Source organism: Eleginops maclovinus, chromosome 9 (assembly GCF_036324505.1).
Source record: "Eleginops maclovinus isolate JMC-PN-2008 ecotype Puerto Natales chromosome 9, JC_Emac_rtc_rv5, whole genome shotgun sequence".
NCBI lineage: Eukaryota > Metazoa > Chordata > Actinopteri > Perciformes > Eleginopidae > Eleginops > Eleginops maclovinus.
Window position 1 is genome coordinate 16,784,816 of NC_086357.1, and position 23,850 is coordinate 16,808,665.

Sequence of the window (23,850 nt, forward strand, 5' to 3'; positions counted from 1 at the left end):
TTATTATTTTTTAAATCCTATTATTCCACTCAAGTCTTATACTACATTGCATTTGCTACTGTTTGCCAACTATTAACAGCAGTTTGATTTTACAATTTTTCCCAATCCAAGATTCACAAAACGCTAAGCATGTAACATCTATACATATAAAGTACGTATAGCCCTGTCACCTGTAAAAGTTTGTGTCATCTGAAAGCATTGTCTGTTGCCCAATGACAAATTAAACGTTGTTCGCCATTTCTCAGAGCAGCCAATGGAAGACACCGATGGAGGAAAAGGGAATGCAAGTATCAAGACGTCATACGACAGCTGATCTTAGAGTTTAACTTAAATACTAGTGCTTATTATCGGGACTTTAATTCAGCGTGTTTTCAGAACATTTGTAAGTGTGCAGCTGTCAGGTGAGTTAGCGACTGTAACATGGCTTTCAGTGTACAACACGATACGGGAGCAGACATCTTCCTGCTGTGGGACATCTTGATGAGTTGAACACAAAGACTTTTTTCTTTGCGCAGTGAAGCACAAAGGGCAGCACACAACATTGCGTGGGCACAATATGCCAACTACTAGCTGGCAGTAATTATGTAAAGGGAGGTGATTTATGGTTCTATTTGTGCTGATTTGTGGATCAGCTGCAGTTAGGATGTAACAAAGAACTTTGAGAATTGTGCTTCAAAAAATTAGAAAAAATCAACATACACTGAAAAAATTGAAACGTTGACCAACTGTATTAATACTGAAATCAATAATATTAAGTTTAAATAAAACATATTAGGTTCAACTTGATAGAATTGCTTTCAACTAACCTAATACTGTTGTGTGAAATCTGTTAACATAATACATTGAAATGAAGGTAACGTTTCAGTGTAGCAATCAATGCGGTAAGACATGATTTCAAAGAGAAAAAAGTGTCACACATTTATTTAAAACCACCTAAAAAGTACTTGCTTTCAAAATGAATTATATCAACAATGCACGTTTTACATAAATATACAATACATTACCACACCTGGAAAACACAGTGCAAATATACAATGCTGGATTGAAGACACAAGTCTTTTTGTCAGATGGTGTATAGAGGGAAGCGTATGTTAATTTCAATAAGCACTTCTAAATACATAACATGCACCAGCCTGACGACTCGCATCAAGACCTGTGTCTTTCTTGTAAACATTTCCTGGAACATATAAGTTAGACAAGAGCAGCTACTCTGATATGAGATATATTTGAAGTAAAGCCAGTACGATTATTTATTCATGTGGATGGATATTTTGCACCACATTCAAAAATCAATATATACAGGACGTAGTGAAATCAAGATGAAAACTTATATCTGTACAATCGATTCAAAGACAAAAAGAGTCCTTTGCCATTCCTCCTTTTGCACACATTTCCCTTTTTTAACAATTAAGAGTTCTTAAACATTTTATCTTCATGCCAAGTCATGTGAAGTTATACTTTCCTAACCACTAATCCCTCACTTACATGTAGTGAAAACCAGGTAAAACCATAATGTGCTTGAGTAAGAACACTTGTATTCAGACTCAAGCACAGATATTAAGTATAAAGTAATTTACTTATGTCAGAAAACAGAAAGATGATTGAGTATTTGAATCTTTAATCTCCTCAACTCAGAGCTATACTTACTAGCTAGAATACACACATTCCTCTACACATGAATTTTGTCCTGCCTGGATGTGTTTCAGGTATTTAAGTGTGCCAAATATTACCTTGATGAGAGAGTAAAGAACATCAGTGCCAGCTAAGGCTGCAAGGTGCACAGGGTTGGACGGCTGGGGATGTTGGTTATTGTTTATATTATGTGACAGAACAAGTCTGTGCTGAAGTCACAAAGGGGGGAGGGGGAGAAAAAAAATGGAGAGCCACAATCCTTCACATTGTTCCAGCGCCTCCTCTTGCTGCCGCTGATCCTCGACCATCTCTGTTGCCCTGACCTCGATCACAACCTGGGGGGATGATGTTACAGGAAGCCTGATGTTCCCGGACAGATAACGCTCCTCCATGGTGACAGCTCCCTCGTCACCTCCTCTTTGACTGGCTGCCTGAAGGAGGAGAGAGGACAGGGAGGGAAAGGTGTAGGGATAGGAAAGAGGAGATTAACTTCTCAATACAAAACTAAATTAAAGATGGCCTCCAGACATGTTTAGGACATGCAAAAAGAATCTGCTCAGAACATTTTTAGTTTGATGTGTTTTTCCCCTCTTTATTAAATTGAATGTTAAAAGTGCTCTCCGGTGCCAAAAACACACCACGTACAAACATTACTTTATGTGAGGCTCACAAATTGAATTGACGCAATTGCCTGATGCCCTATCCCGCAATGTTAACGAGAGAAAAAATAAATATATTTTAGTATCAAAACCAAAACCAAATATATTGGGTTCTTTCTTGACAACTGTTGAACCTTTTCACCCATTTCCTGAAAATTAGGAATATAGTTTTACCGTAATCCTGCTGAAAGAAAAACCAAAAACAATTCAAAACCCCTTCGGCGGAAATAACAAAAGTGAGTGGGAACTTTAACATTACAAGTGACGGTAGGTGATGGTAAAACAATGTTCAAAGGTACTTCAAGTAGTTCAATTGTGGCAGGAATGTTTTCCCCTAACTTCTGTACATTTACTAAGAAATGTTGTCTTTGATCGTTTTGATCTAACTCAAAATCAAAGTACCTACTTCTGAAAGGTATATTTTGGATCTGTAATATGTATTCCTGCCTGCTGAACATCAGTTTATAGTCATCATTTTTATCATTTGGGGTCAGAGATACTGCTGCACTTCCTACAATTTCCCCCGCTGCACGGCAACATAACGGGGATCTGTCACCATGTGAAGCCTTGTCAACATGACTTCGGAGGGTTAATGCTGTTTTTTTCCATCCCACATGGCGGGCGGCAGTTTGTGTTGGCTGAGTGGGTGGTCAGCCTAAAAAATCTCTCCTCTATCTGTCCTCAGCTAAAGCATTGTCTCCGTCAGCCATCACTGATGTTTTACCAAACATTGGCCAAAAGGGAAGCCTGTGTGGTTGGTGTCCCTGCTGCAAGACTCCACTAAGCAGCAATCTTAAGGCATAGTAACGTCTAAATGACAGATTTGATTCGAGTGAAAAGATAGTGGCTCAGAAAAGAAAAAAGATCAGGCTAGCTCAAAGGGAAGGAACGAATCAAAGCTAATTATTTGGTTTGCCATGTCATATGCGCCTGCTTATTGCCTTTCAAACGGAGCTACGTTTAAGTGACTTCCTTATGATAGTCGATAGAGGTCTGACACTTGCCAGACCTCATAAGTACAACACTCCTATACACACACACACAGGAGGATGTGGTGGGTTGGACAAAGCATTAGGCCGTATTACAGGCTTAATGGTAAAGACACTCTGTGTAAGAGCCGGAGGTACTCGCTCATCAAATACAGTTAAGATGCATGAGAGCATGGAGAGATGTTATCACCCAACTGAAGGCACCAGAGCTACTGGGCAGGCCATCCATCCTCCGGGTTCTGTGTTTAATACGTGAAGTTGACAGAAAAGAAAATAGAAGATAGAATCGGAGGATGAAACCCTCTTTATTTGTCACATACATGCACACAGCAGAACACACACAGTGAAATTGGTTCTCTGCATTTAACCCATCCTAGTACTAGGACCAGTGGGCAGCTATTGTGCAGTGCCCGAGGAAATGCATGTGACTATGGGTAAGGGGCCTCACAGTATCAACTAATATCCTTCTTTTAGTTGTTCTAAAACAACAGTCATAAGCTGGCAACAACAACATACCTTTCACACGCTCCCATCGGCCATGTTTGCTTTTTAAAAACACAATGTTCAAATACGTCTAAGAAGCGGCTAAACACAACGAAAAATCATGGTCCGTCTAATGTAGGGTAACTGTGGCTGAGGCAACTGGGAGTGAATGAATGAATAGTATGAATAAATACTTTGAAAATGTCTAAATGCTAAAATGACTAACTTTAAACGTGAGCTTCTGGGAAACTGGAGCCTGATTTGTCATTTTGCAGTAAACCCCACTTTTGCCTTGATGCATGTATTGTTCTACCACTTCTGCTTTCATAAAAGAGAGTGAGAGCAGTTCTAGGAAACTTGTTTGTAAAGAGCGGGAAAAAAAACTATTTTTGTCGTAAGTAAAATGAGTAAGACTGACAGACACAGAGTTCGATAAGCAAAGTTTAAGTCCTAACTCCACCACAGGACATCTGTGATGTTCCAGGTCTACCTTTTGCTTCAGGTAATTGAGGAGATTTTAATTTGCCATTTTGACTAAGGTTGTTAAAATAATTGAAGACCATGATATAAAATACATTTTCATTATGGTAATACCGCATTTCAAGGCCTCTCTTTTGCATCAGTAAGAAGTCCAGTATTGGCAAAAGGAAGGCAATTTTAAAAGATGTTTTTCCCACACTTATTAGAAGAAGAGAAGAAATAAGCTTTAATTGTCCCACAGAGGGGAAATTAACATTCTGCATTTGACCAATCCTAGGGTTAGGAGCAGTGGGCTGCCATATGTACGGCGCTCGTGCTGGCAGTGTAGGGAACAGTGCCTTGCTCAGGGACACCTCGGTAGCACTTGGTCTTTCTGGGACTTGAACTGGTGACTTACCGGTTACCAAGCCAATCCCTATGGACTTTGTTACAAACTAAACAAAAGACTGACACATACGTGTACTGATACACATATTATGAAGGCACTCATCTTGAATTATGATTTTGTTTTTTATAATAATATAAATATAAACTTGAAATATGACTTGATTTTCAAAACGGTTCTGAAACTCCAAATCACGGCTGGTTCATAAAGCTGGGCATATGCTTACTTCCACTTTGTTGTCCCCCTTCTTGTGTGGAACTGGCAGAGCCGGGCCGGCTGCTCTGCTGTGGCTCTGAATGGGAAAACTGGGGGGCCAGAGCCGGGCCTCGGGCCCGCAGAGCACTGCTGTTCTGTCTGGCTGCTGGGTCAGGTGTACGGGGAATCTTGGGCTGGCTTGTATATGCATGGACATACTCACTGCTGATGACAGGGAAAGGGAAAGGAAGAAATAAATGGTGAGTTTTTCTTTGTAGCTATAATGATATATAACATCAATAACTCCAGCTGTTTCACTAATCAAAATAAACACTATGATACAAAAAGGTGATTACAGATATAGGTAACTAAACGGTATATTCATATGAATGAAACCTCTCCTTTATTGATCATCTTTAGTTACTTTTTATTCAAGCCAATCTTATTTCTTACAGTTAGAATAATCATTTTCTATCTGGTGAGCTTCTCAGTCGCTGTGAGACCCGACGCCCATGAACACATCTCATTTCACAGAAGGTTTCATAGCACAGATAGGACAGCGTTACTGCGTGCAACATCAACCTTGGACAACCCTCTTGCCCTTGACACTTGATAACATCGACTTCCCTTGTGTCAGCCAGTAGCTGGCATGGCACAAAGTTATCCCCTATTATACAAATGACACAATATTTTGCATCTATATTACAGCTTCCAATGCATAGCACGCATTGCAAAAAGGCTGCAATAGTTTACTAAATTCAAAGAATAATTTCTTGTCATGCCCGTGTGAGTCTGAGAAACAGGATCATATTGAATAAATGACTCTTCTGCCTTCAGTCACACAAAGGCCCACACTTATGTCCATATCAGGTAGGAGCCAAATGACCTACATCCTGAGAGCAATCCCATACAATAATAGATGGATGGATTTCAGCTCATTCTTGTTTCTGCTCACAGTATTCACATCCATCATCCCTGATATCATCTGGAATAACTGGATGTTCATAAAGGAAGTTAAGGGCTTTAACATCGTCCATAAGCTCTGTCTGTCCTGTGGAGAAGGGAACTGAGATTTGCATGTATATTTTATAATTTGTAAAACATTTGCATAAATAGCCACAGAGTGTAACTTTGATGTCTGGAACACAAAAGCCTTCCTGGCCCTTCCACTGATACTGAATGAGCTTTTCCAGTAAACAAAACAAAAAAGGGAATTCATTAACCTAACAACAAACACAGAAATATATATATATATATATATTCTCTTTTGATATTTGCCAAATTGCTGTGTTGCTAAGATTCTATTCACCTAAATATCAAAGACTTGCCTTGGAATTGGGGTGAAATGAGGCCATTTAAGTCTTTTTGGTAGGGGTGTTTGTACGTGTGTTGGGAGTATGGGGTGATGGGGGGGTTGGATAACTGAAGCGGTTTCCTGGGAATCATTGCTCTTGGCGGGATTCAGGAGTCAAGTTCCTTAGGGATTTGAAGGAGAGGAGAAGCAGGGGAGGTTTGATTGAATGGGTCTCTTTGTGGGAAGTCCTCGTTTAAACGCATGTCACAGTCTCACAGAGCAGCTTGGCAATGCTGAGTCACCCATCGGTGTACAACAACACTCTTGCCAGCTCTCTCCGCAGACACACAAATACGCAGACACACATCTAAGAGTTCAACATGAACCTCATATATTAGTTGACCACTTTACTCTGGCTGTCTAATAGTAGTTTCAAACAAACAACTGACCATGAAGCACACAAGTCGAAGGCTTGTCATTGAAATACTGCAGTTTCATTTTGTTAATGTTGTGTCAGACGGCAGGTATCATAAGCCAATACTGTGTTGCATATATTGTTGTGGTTGTTTTCCTTTTCATGCAGAGCCTTGTTGTTCTTTGTTCATTTTAGTGTACACCCTTCTTTAACAAAAATGGCAATGGGGACCCATAGAGACTTTTTCTTTCTTCGTCATTGCAGTGGTGGTGAGCGGCTCTGAAAGACAATTTATGATGATGTCCTCTAGGTTCTGTGGATAACAGAGGGCTATTGTATGACATATGAAAGGACAAATACCATGGAAATATATTCAATTCATCAATATTATCACATTATCAACTCTCGCTGTTACAGCTATCGCATGGCGGCAACACAGCCTCATGTTAAGATAAGATAAGAATCACTTTATTAATCCCAAACTGTTTTGTGTTGCAGCAGCATAATACAATAGTATATATACAAATGTTGTGTGTTTGTGTGTATGCGTGCAGTTACAGTTGTGTGTGAGTTTACCGGGCAGAGTGTCCATTGTTTTCCTCCTGGGAATGTCCTTTTCTGGCTTGCCCTTGATATGGCCCATCCAACTCTGACTCCTGGGACAACCGGCCGCACTCCGAGTCTGAGTGTGTTTTTGTGTTCGACAGAGAGGCGGGGGTTAGAATCTACAGTAGGTATCTGGCTTTGAACTTCAAATTCAAAACCTAAATTAAACCAATGCAACAGTTCTGTTACACACGTATGGTTACTGTGGACCCAATGAGCATAAGCTGATACCACGCTGACGTTAGTTTCATGGAAAGTCAAAATAGGTCATGAGCCATTTGGTGCTCATTCTGCTGAGTCTGAGATTTCTTGGGCTTTGTGAGGAAGTCACAGAAGTGTCCTTGCCTGATGGACACTGGGCATCACATCAAACAAATCCACACAAAAAAATTAAAGTGCAGCCGGTGGAAGGGAAATGAAATTGTTACACAAACATCCAGCTGATTTTCAGGGAGCACAAGCTGTATGTATGACTAATCTGACCACAAACATCTGATGAAAAGCCACAGAATCCTGAGATTGTCAAAGTTGTTATATATCTAACTTTTGTTTGTAAATCTACTGCCAATAAATGTACTGCTAAATGATATTTGAAAATGACACTCACTCACCGACACTGTGACGCAGGGAGTCAGCGGTGCTGGGGCGACTGCCCGAGCGTGTAGGAGGACGGGAGTTGTATCGAGAAGGAGGCAGACTTCCTTCCTCGCTTTTCTGTCTGTTGTGGGGGGATTCCCTGTCCCTGCTGCCTCCCCCCCCCTCACTGCCTGATCGATAATCCCTGCACAAAACACAAACAATACAATTCCACGTGTTTAAATAATTCAAAGAAGAGGCATCAGAATGTATATCAGCAGTGAGTATAGTTTTCTTTATGTCACACTTTTTTACCTTAATCTTAACAGTTTTTCTACACATAGTTGTACAACACTCTTAACATGCTATACAAACAAAGATAAGCGTGACCATTAGTGCTATCAGTTACTTGAGTGAGTTGATTCTCCCTTATCTCTGGGGCCAGCTTATGTGTAGTGCACCGATCCCTCATACCTGTCATATCTATTACACTAAAATAACACAATTTTTATCTCTGATGTCTGCCTTTCAGTGAAAAGCAGCTCCAGTTCCAGGATGTACAACTCAAGTACCCTTGAGCAAGAAACTCAACCTTATCCTGCTCACTTTGTGTCACCATGACAGTCAAAGACACCATCAATTAGCATGTCTGCTTTAGAATGAACTGCAGTTAGGACTGTCCGACCTTCTCTGTGTATGCACTTCACTTACATTGCATTGGCGTTGCGATGAGAACTAGGGGTGACTGGCCGTTGAAGCGGTTCATCAACACTTGCTGGCGGCTGAGGGGTCGACTTCTTCTTCACTTTTGCCATGTTGGTCATGATCTACACACACACATCCACACACACATAATATACAGCCATGGAAAAAATTGAGAACACTTCAGCATGATCATTTTCTGTTGTGTTATGTGATTTTTTACATTTTGTATTGTATTCTATAAACTACTGACAATTTTTGTCTGTGTTGAAATTCAACAGACACTGGAATGGCTGCCATACATGTACAGAAAATTTGGAGTGGTTTCCTAATTTTTTCCGGAGCTGTATTATGTATTTATTGTTATATCTCTGTTAATCTGTCAACATATTGCCCTCTTGCCATACAGTATATATCAGATAACAGTCGGCAGGGTTGATGTCATGCAGAAACGTAAACCAGAATGTGTCCATACAGAGTGACCTAATAGAGAAACCTCTTGGACAGTGGTAACCATTTTCACTCAATGCCCTCTACATGATTACATCACATGCTGTCTACCAGTTTTAAGGGGTTGTCCAGAGAACCACACCAACCTCTTTTAAAATGTAGTAACTTACTGTAACTAGGCAAAACTGGTAGGAGACAGGGACATTCTGAGTCATGGAGATGAATGTATAAAAGCAAGTTTACACCTTCTCTGATTGGCATCTAGAGCACGTATGAGGGGTCAGTTACTTATTCAGGGCAAATAAACATGATGATGACACTAACCTCAAAGCTATTTCAGGGGAGATGCTGTCTGTGTTTGTAGTTATTAGGTTTTTAGACACTTATTTTTAAGACAGCCTCCTTAAATATCAGGATTTGCTTGCCTCCTTCTTCAGTGTTTACTGCGTGAACACAATGCGGTTAACACTACCAGCTCCCCTTATCGTATTGTTACCTTAAGCTCCTGCACTAGCTGGAAGCTCCAAGCCTAATTAATTACCTTCAGATGGCTTATCGAATTAATTAAGACATTAGCAGAGTAATTGTGAGTAGTTTAGGTGTTTGCTCATCTAACAACATGTTTATTTAACTTGTGGATGGTGAGGAGTGTAGTGAGTGCGCGTGTGCGTGTGTATGTGTGTGTGTGTGTGTGTGTGTGTGTGTGTGTGTGTGTGTGTGTGTGTGTGTGTGTGTGTGTGTGGCTCTTACTCCAAGGTACTCAGTGGTGAGCAGACTCTCTCCAGACAGTTCCCTTGGCTGTGGCTGGAGAACTTCCTCTACTTCAAGTTCTGTCTCCATTAAATCTTCCTGTCACAAAACAAAAGTAGCAGGCAACATTTATGTAAGTCTACAAACTAGGTTGAAAACGAATACAGTGCTTGGCACCAAGTCACATGGCACCAACAAGAGACCAGTGTTGTCTAAATGTGTCCTACTCACTTACACAAGTGGGCAACATACAGTATATCAGTTTAACCTTATAGCCATGGTAAATAGATAGCAGCAACAGAAACACCACATCTGAGAGGCAATAGAATATGGGCGCCACTTACGACCACATGCCTTCTCTTGATAACCCACTTTGCCACATAATCCAATCTCCCAAGATCATCACACCCCCGCCCCTACTAAACACACATGACATCCAATATCTATGTCATGTCATTGCCATCTACCAGTGTGGGAAAGCTGTCAAAAATGAGGTGTTCGTTTCTGGTCGCGCTTCCTCTTACCCCCATTTTTTAGATATTGTTTATCTGTTTTTGTTAATGTATTCATTTAGTTATATGGTTGGGAAATCATTTGGAGTTGGGTATGTCTCATGGGCCTGGAGGAGCACTTACATCGTTGTCATCCTCTTCTTCTTCATCGTCAGATTCTGGCCCCTCATCATCAGCTGAGGGGAACAAAGCCAAAATACCAGGATCGAACATAATCAGAAAATTTGCCTATCAAGGCATTTATAGACTCAATGATAAAATATATAAACTAGAGAATTTGATTTGAGCAATTTATCAACTATTTCAAAAAATAGATACTTGCTTTTCTTTAAACACTAAAGTTTTTTTTTAAAACACACGCAATTTCCTGCTATTTAGCCAACATTACATTTTTGGGACTACCAGTGAATAACAATTCCTAGTTACACACATTATCATAAATTAGCACAATGTCACTTTAAGCTGTTAAAGTATTTTATTCTTAAATATATAGCTGTATATTCACACCTGAGTTCAACTGTTTAATGATGAACTTGATCTGTCTGTTGAGGTCTGGGTTCTCCTCTTTGCTGTAGCAGCGGAGGATCTCCTCCACACTCTACACAGGGGAGGAAACACAAGTCACACTGGTGTAAGCATATCACTTTTTATCTGAAAAAGAAACACAAGGGCTATTTTTTTTAGCACGCATTAGAATCAAAATCTGTTACTTGCGTATTTACTAACCGTATACAGTGTGATAACAACAACTGGCTGGGCGTCAAAAGTGCTGAAGTTGAATATAACATATTGTAATTGTGTTACTTATGCTCATTGATGTTTAAGGCATTTGCTTAAATATTAAATGTGCTAACCAGGATGGAACCAGAGCCAAACATACTTTCCTGCAACTCTAAATGTCATTGCAAGAAACATTTTCAACCTGTGTTTGAGACACAAATACAACCCATCCACTCCCCAGTATCATTGTACAGTGAGTGAGTCATATGACAGTGAACACCTGTTGTTTCCTGTCCAAGCACTGGCTGTGTGCTGACATAAAGAGACAAATGCAGAGCAAAAATACAACCTGCGTCTGTTTCCTCGGGGCAGGTGAAGACATGTGCTATCTCACCATCTCTTTGGCTTCCTGTCTCACAGAGGGAATACACAGGATACTGTACAGGGCTCCATTCACATACGGTCGAATCTAGAGGAGAAAAATGACACATACATGTGCACACAGACTTTATTTTATAATCTCAGGCCAAACCGTAAAAACTTTTTGAAACATGCACCAGAAAGGGAACACAGATACAAATACGAAACAAGCTTATGCAGTGGATCCAAATACAATATAGATATAAAAGTGTATCATAATATGTGACAATACTAAATGAGTTGCTGACAGTCTTTCATAAAACTGAAAAAAGCTTGTGATGCTTATCTTTTATACACATAATTAAAGTCATGGATAGTTTCATCAAGACCGCCAAATAGTCAGGGAGGCATCGTAAATGTAGTTTTAAGGCAAACCTGGATGTGTGTTTTGGATTACAGAGCTATTGAAATTGCAACACATGAACTGGTAATGAAACTGAGTTAGTGCTGTGTGTAGTCCTCTGAGTGGTTTTGATTTCAGTTTTAGTCAAGCGCTGAAATATGTCGCCAACATGTTTGAATGTATGAAACATCCATGTTGTTTTACCACTGTGAATGTGTGTGTGAGCCTAACCAACATTGGCCATGCTACATCTGTGTGCCAGTGTTGACGGATGTGTATCACCTCATGGTTCTCATGTCCAAGGAGGTCAGTTAGAACCTTGAGCACATGCTTGGCGTTCTCTGCACATTTCCTTTTTCCTGTACAAAGACAGAGAGCCAACACACACACACACACACACACACACACACACACACACACACACACACACACACACACACACACACACACACACACACACACACACACACACACACACACACACACACACACACACACACACACACACACACACACACACACACACACACACACACACACACACACACACACACACACAATCAATCTAATAGCCCAAAAGTATTTTATCCTACAATTTGACTCCATTGTTGATTTAGGATAGGCCTTTTACTGTTTTATCCTTCTGTTTGTCAGATAATAAAACAGCTGATATACCAGTGCAGTGCAGTGGTTTACTTTGGCAAAAAAAAAGCAACTGAGATAAAACTGAAGGAAGTAGTGAGAAAGAGGGAGCGTATATTTGTTGACAGTCAATATATAATATATGTGTATTAAAAGGGAGTAACATGAACACAGATACACTATACAGGAAATACGTTAAAATGAGTGTGTTCAGAAGAAGCTGTAAAAGCTCAAATGTTGTGTTAAATGAAAAAAAAGATATATCCGTTTTTAGACAGAGTCTGTATTGCTTTCAAAGTCATGTATTAACACTGACATCAGGAAGCATTAATTACATTTCCTCCATATGTTTCTTGGATTCCATTCAAGAACCCATTATTTAGTAAAACAGGACCAGCAAGATATAAATGGTGGTATGGCAAAGAGTATATAAAAAGAGGAATGTTGGATTTTAGCTTAAATGGGGATTTATAATTAAACTCCCATTGCGTTGCTGATAACTGAGTATTTGTTTCATCAGTTACTCTATAAGCAGAGTGTCTTGCGAGGAATATTCCCAGCCAAATCTCAAAAGGTTGGGGCACCTGTGGGTCTGTTATTTATGTACCTGTGCCTCGTCTTTACCTTTTGTTCGCAGACACAGGTTCATGAGCAGAGCAGCCGAGTACTCCAGGGTGTAGTCACTCAGGCAGTCAGAGTCCTGCAGCTCATCCACCAGCCAGCCAATCAGATCGTCTGCTATCATGGCCGTCTGCTGGCTCCTCCTACCAAGACATAATAAAAAATGATAGATGTAATGCAACTGCAAGATATATTTGTGTTGCTGAGCAGGAAAGGAATTCTGGTTGATATCCAGGAACTTCCCAATTCATCCCTGATGTTTCATCACATTTAAAGCGAAGCAGCAAGCATGAATTTACTTTGAATTAAAATCAAAGAGAAGATTTAACTATTTGAATTGAATAATCTGTTGCTTCTTCAGGGTAACACTGTAAGGTTTTTCTGACATTTACTTTATATGACACATCTTTAAAGCCCATCTATAAGTAAAAATAATAAGACAATTAGGTGATGATTGATAATTCACTTGACAAACTGGCATTTCATTTGGTTTATAAACACACCATTCCTTCTTAAATAGTTTGAGAGAGTAGAGTTTCACCTGAGGCTGAGCTTCTGCAGAGCCACTAGCACGTTCTCTCTTGTAACAGAGTCTTTTTCCTCCATCCTGAGTGCCTCTGTTAGAAGTTTGAGCAGAATGGGGATTTGGGAGAGGTAAACCCGACCTATAAGATCAAAATGCAAGAAAAACATTTCTTTAAAGGCCTCACTGGACACCAGTTTAATCTAAGTTACAAGCAGTGGCTTCAACAGTGAAAGCTAATACATTTCACAATACAGTGCAACAGTATACAACAGAATGATCTCCTCTACAAAGCAAGGCTGACTAGACTCACCAGTGAGGGGTACAAAAAGCACAAAAAGCCACTCCCAAAGTCAGAGTCCTTCTGACCTAACTTTCCATTAAAACTTTTTTCTTGTTATCAATGTTTGCTTATTGATCTTCAATACAAATAATGCAGAGGATCATTAGCGGACCTGAATGGAAAGTTCTGGTAAAAGCTATTGAGGTCTTCCTTGAATCTGTCTCTTCAAATGCATCCAGTCAGGCAATGACTCATGTTCAAAAGAAATAATAATGCTTAAGCACTTACCCTCGGCAAGGGAAGCGAATGCATTGATGAGACGAGCCATGTATTGGCGGACAATCTCGTTCCTCGATCTCATTAAATGAAGCACAGTTTTCTGTAAAAAAACCCACAAGATGTAGGGCAGTTTAGAATTATATCTCGTACTTTCAGGGCATCAGTACATGTTAACTTATAAGCAGGCCCAAAAAATGTGGCTAAAGTATTCAAAATTATTGGGAATTTGAGAAATTTTACCTCATTAAAAATATTGATAGGAACCGAACAGACCTTTTTTAAAATTTTTACCGATGTATCAATTATTGTCTATTTCAGTTCTTACGTCTGATATCTGTAGACAATCAATGTGAAATGCTAAGTCCAGTTTGGTCCAGTTACAGTCTATGCTCTTCACCGGCTCCAACCTTCTGTAAGTCAAACCAGGACAGAAACAAATGTGTGTAGCCAGCATAGATGCCAATTCACCGCCTGCCTTAGATTAGAGTCTGGGGATTAATTACACTCGGAGGCCAGTGGACAAGAAGTTATCTTATACTTTGGTTCTGGTTGCACTGGAAGGTAGGGGAAAACGAATTCACGGTCATTTCAGTTCAGTTTTATCAGGAGAGAAGTCTGCCATAGTAACTGCTTTGTGTCAACACTCATCACATTACAAATATATCAAAACGTTTTCTTTTATCATCCTACCTGTGTTTGCCTGTAGCGCTCCAGCAGATCGTTACTGATGAAGGCCTGAAGCACGGTGTCTCTTTGTTCACCAGGCAGAGAGCGAGTCAGTCTCTGAGAAAAAACGTGAGAAACAGAACCAACAATGACGTCTCGAAGGAGTAGGTGAATATGAGTGATGCTCACAAACTGCTGAATGGTAAATACTAAATGCTTAGACTTAAACACTTTTTAAAAAAACCCTACTTTACACTTTTAAGGGCAGAACAGTAGCCTTTCTGTACAGTGTGATTATGATATGGGGAAGATTATGAATACTCACCCAGCGCAGCGCCTGAAGCAGCAGAGCCCTGAGTCTGTCTGAGCCTTCAACCAGGTCTTTCTTTAGCTTTTCATAGTCTAGCGAGGGCAGCATTGGCACCTCTTTAGGTCTCCTTTAAAAAACATCGAAGACAACATGTTTATTATGGAACTTATTCAAGGGTTTTTATTGTCATATGCACAAAAAATTAAACAGTGCTAAATTAAACAGGGTAGGATTCATTAGAATAAAATAGTGCAGGTTCTGTTGCAAGACCAGTCTACAAGTAGTACAGATGAAGTTAACTATAAACATGTCAGAAAAATAAATAAATAAATACAATACGCCAAATTATACAGGGAATGTTGAAAGTGACTGCAGGATGTGTAAATAGAATTAAATATACAACAACAGAATGTAAGGTTATAAACTTATAGCAGAACAGCATACTTACTGTGGTGCAATGGAAGCTCGAAGCAACGAGGAGGCCTATAAAAGAGGGAAAGAAAGTCGGAGAGGAAGAGCACATCTTAGAATTTGAATATTTACCACTTTTCTTAAAACATTTTAAAGTTTGGAATACATAACCCATGCGACTGTTCATGTGTTTTATCATCTGGAATAGATTGCCCCCAAACCAACTCAGTGTTATCCATCCCAAGTCAATGAGAAAAAGTTAGCTACTGTCTAAATTAGTCATTAGTATTTTCTTGGGACATGCGTACATCATGCTCGAGGTACATGCTGAATCCCCAACTATAAAAGAACAGTACTTTTTGGCAACATTGCCCATGCAGTCAGTAACAAGTAGGATAACATTAATCATTAATTGTTAAGTACCAGAGAGTACACGTTAGTGTGAAACAGCCAGCCCTTCATTTGTTACACCTCAGTGTACCTGAACTGTGGCTGTTGTTGTAGCGAAAAGAAAAGGGACACTACTGAACTAAAGACTAATATGTCCATGGGGTGTTTGTAGAGGCAGAGTAAAATATCAAATTAGTGGGGGTTTTAACTATTGAAAGGGAATTTTGACCCCTGAAATCCAATCTGAAGCCCGGGTGGTTAAGCCTACAGCAGGAGTAGTGTTAGGTCAGGGGAGTGATCCGTGTGGTCTGTAGTATCGGGTGGTCTGGCCACATTTTTGCTTTGGTGTGCAGTAGGTAATAAGGAAGTGGGGGGAAAGCACCGATACCTGGATTCATTCCCAAATTCTTTCTTTGTAAACACTTCAGTTGCATTGAAGAATGCTGAGGGGCAAGGGGAAAGGTTTCCCTGAGACATTTGACCCTGCCCCTTGCCTTGACCCAAGGTGGCACGATAAAGAGATACACAAATGTTTTTAACCAGTTCTATTAGTTTCTAACACGATAAACATACACCTATGCACAGTATACAAATAGTGGTCTCTAACTTAATTATTAGAGGCAGAAGGTAAAACTACAACAAGGCATTTCTGTATTTCCTTTATGAAACTTAAAGGCCACATGTATTCTCAAATTCCAGCCAATCATCTACCCAGAGCAAAGGCATGACCTGAATTCTCTAACAAAGCAGAGTTTAAATAAGAGATACCATTTCTACTCTTTAGAGCATCCACTCAGTGTCCACATCTATGACCCTAGGGAGTGGACAGCTTAAGGCCACCTATTGTTAAAGTTTTTTGAGTAGATGGCTCTGCTCCCTGATCGTATTCAGGTTTTTTCCCTACAGAGTTGACGGAACAGTGTACTTGTTAATGACTTAGCCCTAACAAAATGTTAATTAAGCATCCATTTAGTGCCGTTATATTTTGGCTGTGGCGGTTTAATTTATTTCATTCTCATTTCCCTCCCTTTCTAATTCAACAGTTAAAAGCTCAACCTGCCATTCCCTTGGCATTATTTAAATTATTATTTAATATGATCCATCGTGATTGTTTGCTTTAAAGAGCTGTAGTCAACCCAACCTGTGTGACAAACTTAACGTGAGAGATGAGTTGTTTACACTACAGCACCGGTCTGACTACACCTACATTGTACCAAATGGTAAGGACAGTAATCTGAAACTGACAGTGGTTACTTTTGAGAGAGGATTTAGAGGAGGAACAATGACTGCAACCTTTGAGAACAAATTTACTTAATGATGAGGGTCCGCCCTGAGAAAGACGCTCTTGTCTAGCTTAACAAGTGCTCTGACAAAAGAGGCCATTCTTATAGAAAACAAGGCCGAATATTCCTTTAAACTGGGGACAATCAAAAAGAACCAGAGGAAAATGGCACTGCATATAGACAGAGTACAAAGGCAGGCCATGAAGTGTAGTATATCTATAGTGAGGGAAGAGGAGGCAGACACAAGGAGAAGGAGGGAAGGCGAGGCGCAAGCAGGATGAGAATTTGGGACCTGACCGATGAAGGAGGTTAAGATGAAAACATATGAAACTTACATATCCGTCATCATAGGGACTCATAGAGTAATATCCCTTTGAGGACAAAAGTATCACGCACACACAAAACACACAGAAAGAAGTCATTCAGTTTAAAACAGAAAGATTACACAGACTTGAGTTTCACTCCACAATGAAGGCCACTGACAGCAAGCGTGATTGTTGAGGTCTTGTGATCAGCTGTGCTCACACTTTAACAGATGTAAAACCATGGCGACAATAATATAAAAAGCTAAAAATATCTATTTGATGTTTAACATGAATTTTTGTAATCAACCAACTGCTTCATGCAACTAACCATCTATTTAACCATTATTATAGGTAACATTTCAATTGTTAATTTTGTGAGCTTTGTGAGTCATCAAGCCTTCAAAGCCTGTGTGTATTGATGCAACAGCAGGATCCAGGATGCTAACTTAAGGATTATTATATGGCTTTAAACAGGCTAAGCAACATACAGGATGTAAAGGATGTGTAAACACTTTAATGCAGATTAACCATCCTATCCTATTCAAACACAACGTCAACTTTACCACAACCTGTGTGACGTAAAAGCACTTTCTTCAGCGCTGATGTGTTCTCTTTTGTTACTCTGCTGTGAAGGAGAAGGAGGGTGATGTGTGTGTAATCTCACTCACAGTGCCAGGTCTGGTGAAGTCAGTGCTCTGCACAACACTCTGCCTCATCTGGCTGCTGAACAGGCGGACACACACACTCTGCAGGTACTCAGGGGAGATCTGCAAAAACACAGCAGGCCACTTGAGCTTTAAGATGCTGTATGTAGGTGAAGGGAGGGTTGCCATTTTGGTCTCCCTGTTTAATAGCCGTGTCTAATAGTCAGGTGTATGTGTGTACATATTTAACACGGATATTCAATTTGTTAAGTGTGTGCAAATATGTTTTTCTATATTCAAGCGTTTCCATATATCACAGCAAACAACCATTTGGTGTCTGTCCAGTATTTGTGTGTGCACACCACTAATTGGGTCATGGGTGTGAATGTGTGTCTATCTATCGTGTGCCAGTCGATGTAGTTAGTGCCCTGAGCCTTTGTGTTAGAATGTGTGTGTGTCTGTTCGCCCCACAGTCAAGCAGACATACCATTTTTCCGCTGACAGTGGCCTCCAACGAGTCGACCAGCTCAGCAGTGATTCCAATCAGGTTGTGGTAGTCGGCCTGCATCTTGTTGAATTTACGTACGTAACTATTTATGCGTCTGTCTGATTCAACCAGTTGGAGCTGTAACTGCTGTATGGCCTCTGTGCATTCACACAAACACAGACAAAGGTGGCCATAAATAAACAAAAACAAATGAACAGCATCAACATCCCAAGGGACCATCTTTGTGTAAATTATGGTTAAAATGTTATAAATTGAAAAAATCATCTTTATATAAATCTTTGGCAAAATCTCCCATCCCTTATGGCCTGATTGATTTGCTGTAGACTGTTTTACGCACAAGTAAGGATGAGTTTAATGACAGAAAGTTGTCATTTGGAAATCTTTATCTGGAATATTCTGAAGACAGATCTGCTGTTGAAGTGGCAGTGGCAGACCTCACCTTAAATCCTGCCACTAAAGATACCTACCACTGCATTTTAAATCTAGTCTGTATGACATCTACCATTGTTAATCATATATGATTTGCAGAAGTTTGTATTGGGGAAATAAGTGTTCCTCAGAATACGCGTACTTGAAAAACGAGACTGTCTGAAACTGTTATCTGTCTGAATGAAGGTCTTGACACCTTGAGGACGGTTGCAACCGAATGAACAACTCGAAATAAGGAGGCATGTTGGCGGGACATGAACTATCTAGCTGAGTTGTGGACTGTTTATGACCTCTACTGTATATGCTAAGGGAAAACTGAGGTTAAATGTATAGTTAAAATGTTTGATCGGCATGTTTTGTTAAAAAACATTAAAGAATGAAGTTATCTTCAATGGAGCTATAAGAAATGTTATTCTGAAATGACATAGTCAATGTGTTCTGATATCATAGAATTTGTTTTCATTCATTTTTGTTAGAAATGTCATCTAAATACTATAATCTTCATTTGTTTAATTTTGATTTGATTCCTGATCGTTTAAGTAAAAGCTGAAAGTATATAACCTCCTCGTTAAAAGATAAAAAAGGGGGAAATCGCCTGATCATAGAGAGGGAGGAAGGAGAGACTATAAAAGTTGACAAGGCTCTTGGTTTTTGCTACCCTTTTTTGCCCTGATCTTTTGTATTTTTTTATTTTAAATTTTGGATTTTGTAATAACCTCTATTTTTGGGAAAACCAATGAAACCGGTTTTTACTTTGGACATCTCGACCCAATCTCTAGTCTCTCTGGTGGTATCTGAAGGTATGTGCTTGGTCTTAGTGTAAGGTAAGAACACCCTTCCTTGGTAAAGGCTGACTGTAGTTGACAATTTGATTTCCAAATTTTATATGGGGAAACAGGAAACCATGCTATGCTTAAACTGTAGTTTCATATTGGTCACTGTGATTGATATGGTTTCTGATTGATGCTGAATGATGTCATGTATAATATCACAGCTGTGATAGCAGTGTTTTGATTTTGGCTTGCTATGCTTAGTATTTTAATTTAAAATTATAACAATTGGCATAACTAAGTTTCAAAAATGGGGTTAGGGATTTTGGGATCCGAAGCTGCCCTAAAAAACCACGACGCCCAAGACGCCGAACCGACAGTGGGTTTCTCCTCCAGGTGCGGTTTAGCAGACTGCACTGGAGTTCTACCAGCCCACCAACACCTACTGCACCCAACATTTCCGTTGATATCCTGGCGGTCGGACATGCAACGTTTTAGTGCCTGAAATAAGTGATACAACAGCAGCTGGTGTTTCAAGCTATGCTGTGAGTTGCCTTCCTACGCAGACTACGGTGGTCTTGCATGTAGATTTTGGAGGTTACGCTCTAAACTCAGGTTGGAGGCTTTAGGACAGCCGTTTTTCCGGTGCCTTATCAGCATCGGAGATTCGGTATCGGATAAGACCTAGATATAGTGTTATATCGAAGTCAGATCCTTTTTTCAATCCAACCACCACTGTTAAGTAATAGGCAGTTGTGGCCTTAAGATTTCAAGGTATGGGAAGCTTTTGTTCATTTCCTAAATATATCACAAAAAAATATCACCTAATCATTAAATCATTGAGTGACTGGTGTTGATAAAACAAGTTGTATAGGCAGTCTGCAGTTGGTATTTGTGTTATCACATTGCAAAAAAGTAGCTTGAGGATATTTACCCTTAGTGCTCCTTCCTCCTTCCTTCTGTATGACCCTTGTTAAAGAATACACACTAGCATTCAATTAAACATAAATCAAACAATACTACTGTATTAGTTTTGTTATCCAATGATGACACACAGGGGTTTTTGTAAGTTGTACATAGCAAAAACAGTCTGTTTTACATCCTGTTTGAAGTGGACACATTGTGTTAAAAAACATCTACATTAGAATAACATAGAAGAGAGTTTTGTGTCTATTTAGGGTCAACTACAACTATAATTCAGTGCACTTAGAAGCACCTACGCATGTGAAATGTTAATCTGTGTGCTTTGATTGTCAGCCAGTAGGGATAGGATTGAGTTTCATGTGGAGGGAGGAAAGTTGAGCCACTGGTTTTCCAGTTCAAGCAACAACTCGTGTTATCCTTCATTTGCCCTTCTACCTTGAATGACTTCGGATGAGATAGTGTTAGATTTTGTTCTTCCAAACTGAAACACAGCCATATATAAATATAAGTCAGACAGGATTTGCCTACATGATATGAAAAAGTCCAAGTCTGGGCAACAGTATGACTGTTAATTAATTCTTAAGTCGACTTTTTGCTGAGATTCAATGTGCAGCTCAGCCAGCAGAGGAACTACTTGCAATTCAGTAGGATACCACTGGTAGATATCGAATTGAATGTCCATGTAAGTTCAGCACAAACATAAAACTTGTTATTTTACAAACAACTATTTAGCTGTGGTGAAATGTATGTCACTTACTATACAGAAAGGCACAGCACAAACATTTAAACTAGAATATAATGTCATCTTATGTTCAGAAATATACAATATGTCACCTATCTGTACTCTGATGATTTTCCTAGCAATGGCATGTGGCATGTGAGTGAGTCTCAAAAAAGGATACATATAAATTCAGCAGCCGTGGGGTGTTGGATGACTTCAGTGTCACTGATAGAAACTGCTCCAGTTTATCCTTCAACTGTGGTAACCAGGAATCCTAAATGAAATAATGTAGAATGGAAAAACTATGGTTATGCTCATTCTAAAATTGAAAGTAGCACCAGGTAGGAATGTTGCATATATAATAAATTGTGGACAATAATCAAAAAAATAGTGTTAATTAATTAGCTGAGCACCTGGAAAAGATCTTTGAAGGACGGATGGACAGCGGGATTGGGAACAAAAGGCAAAGCATAGTAAGGCAGGAACTCTGCGGTCTGGCTCAATGATGCTCCACGAGTCTCCAGGTACTGCTTAAAGTGGGAAATCCTCTCCTCAAAATCAGCCCGGTCCTGAAAAGCGATAAAGGTTTTCAAACTAGCAGATTTTTTTCAAAATGTCTGTTTAGCCTATTACATCATTTAAAACATCTGTTATATACACACTTTTTTTCCAATTAGATAACTCGGTTTCTTGTCCTGCTGAGAACCAGCCTGTAGCACAGCTTAGTGGACATTTCGAAAAATAGCATATCATGATATTCAATGATAATTGTGTTTTGCTTGCGGTTAATCTTTAAAAAAGTAATGCTCCCGTAAAAAAAAAAATGTATTTAACATCTAAAAATGACATACATGTCTACCAGGGTGCCTCCTCAGTGGGAAGATGGTGAAGTGGATGTAGAGGTAGAACTCCAGGCTCTGGGCCTCAGCGTCTGTGTCTTTAACCTCAGAGGGAATATTCTCAGTCCACAGTTCAAAGAACACTTTGTTGTCTCCGTCGTCAAAACAGCCAAGGAGGTCTTTCTATAAATGTCAATTAAACAGAAGTTAGTTTGAAAAAAATAGGATGTATTCTACCAGCAAGAAATATTTTCTATTTTTTCAGAAATGATATAATGATAATTTATACAATGATATTATGAACAAGACTGTTGAATACATTTTTAAAATGTTTAAAGCCTTATGCTGGGGACAAATCCCAGCACATCTCTTGTTGCCACTATGACAAATTATTAACAAAACTGCAGGAACAACAGGTTTTTATAAGTGTATGATTTACCTGGATAACACGAGTCTTTGAGTCTCTGAGAGTACTTCCTTGAGGCTTTGAGACGAGCTTGCCTTTGTTTTTGCAGTCCTTTTCAAAACTGTGAACAGTCTCTTCAAATTCCTCGAACTTAAGGTACTACGAAAGACAAAAAAACAAGCAAAGTTGTAACAACTCTACCTCAACCAGTACATGATGCAGTTAAGTTAGACGTCTTCAAACGTTATAACTCCTGTTTTGACAAAACTCTCTAAAATATCAGTCAAGCATGGTTTGTTAGATGCTTATTGCATATTGTTTCATTGTAATTGACTTGTACTGATGCTCATGCTGTTTGACATATTGCTCTGTGTACATATAAAAAATAAAAAAGGTAATGTGTTACCTCCTTGACCATCCCAAGAAGATCTGCTTCTGTTGCCAAGATGTCCCCCATCTTGGCTGCCTCACTGGAACTCATGTGAGTGCCCCAAAAAACGTCCAAACACCTACTGTGAGAAAATAGTTCTGCTTTCAATAAATGACATTTGTACTAATTCTGTTGATCTAAAAGCACAGTATATTGCATTATAAACAGTCATATTTGTATGGCACCAACATAACATCAAAGCGCTTTCTAATATGGTTTTTGTTTCACAATATTATAGTTTAACAGAATTCAGCTAAAGCGATACAAATACTTTATTGTTATAGTAAGCCTACTATTCTTAAAAAATAAAATGGATATCTAACATTTACTGGAATTACACAGCGTTAAAACCCCATCGTTAACAGAAAATCTTATTTGTTCTGCCTTTGTAGGCAAGTTTGGCAAAGCTAACGTTAGTAACGTTACTAGCTGACAGGCTAACGTAATCTGACGGTAAAATACAAGGCATCGTTCTCACCGTTTTACATATGCATTTGGTAAATATAGGTTTATATCGTTATAGCGTGCTCATCCGCAACTGGAATTTATATAATCCATTTTCGACACGGCATGTGGGTTTCACTTACGCTGCTATTAGCAAACTAGCCATTAGCTAGCAACCCTACACAGATAGGACGCTAATACACCTAGCAACCAAACAGTAAGGACTTTCAGGCTGGAAAGTAGAGGCAGATGTCGTGAATCGTGCTTTATTCAGCAAACAACTTGTAAAGCACACTGTGTTTTAATCATTTCAGCAACTACACAAAGATAGGTACGATATAGGGTTTTAAATGATATATAATATTTGTATAGACATAGACAGTAAAACATTTTTAAAAATCAATACACCAT

The 23,850-nt window shown here is 39.4% G+C and overlaps 1 protein-coding gene across 8 annotated transcripts; it reads right to left on the reverse strand.

Annotated features, from left to right (window-relative positions):
- Positions 1–892: 892 nt before the first annotated feature.
- Positions 893–23,842, reverse strand: LOC134869673 (lisH domain-containing protein ARMC9). 8 transcript variants are annotated; one of them, XR_010166441.1, is made up of 26 exons: positions 23,474–23,842; positions 22,972–23,077; positions 22,599–22,724; positions 22,172–22,342; positions 21,734–21,889; positions 21,502–21,594; positions 20,610–20,634; positions 18,456–18,613; positions 17,993–18,091; positions 17,355–17,390; positions 15,384–15,418; positions 14,951–15,062; positions 14,650–14,742; positions 13,969–14,059; positions 13,416–13,539; positions 12,878–13,017; positions 11,894–11,970; positions 11,243–11,317; positions 10,636–10,726; positions 10,252–10,304; positions 9,617–9,715; positions 8,426–8,541; positions 7,746–7,919; positions 7,109–7,214; positions 4,855–5,048; positions 893–2,063 (listed from the first exon to the last, which is right to left on the reverse strand). XR_010166441.1 is itself a non-coding variant. In XM_063891510.1 (26 exons), exons 2-26 carry the CDS (start codon positions 23,044–23,046, stop codon positions 2,041–2,043), a joined length of 2,535 nt encoding a protein of 844 aa, XP_063747580.1. In that variant the 5' UTR covers positions 23,047–23,077; positions 23,474–23,842; the 3' UTR covers positions 893–2,040. The 8 variants fall into 8 exon arrangements, 6 of the variants coding, with proteins under 6 accessions (XP_063747580.1, XP_063747579.1, XP_063747578.1 ...); XM_063891510.1 differs by having other exon boundaries at positions 4,855–5,045; positions 7,750–7,919; XM_063891509.1 differs by having other exon boundaries at positions 7,750–7,919; positions 22,972–23,074; positions 23,474–23,841.
- Between the last annotated feature and the right edge of the window lie 8 nt (positions 23,843–23,850).

Excerpts from the sequence above, each read along its gene's own strand:
- LOC134869673 (XM_063891509.1), bottom strand. The coding sequence starts at position 23,046 with ATGAGTTCCAGTGAGGCAGCCAAGATGGGGGACATCTTGGCAACAGAA. Across the intron at positions 14,060-14,649 it reads AGCGCTACAGGCAAACACAG|AAAACTGTGCTTCATTTAAT; the intron begins GTAGGATGATAA and ends GTTTTTTTACAG. Across the intron at positions 13,018-13,415 it reads CTGCAGAAGCTCAGCCTCAG|GAGGAGCCAGCAGACGGCCA; the intron begins GTGAAACTCTAC and ends ATGTCTTGGTAG.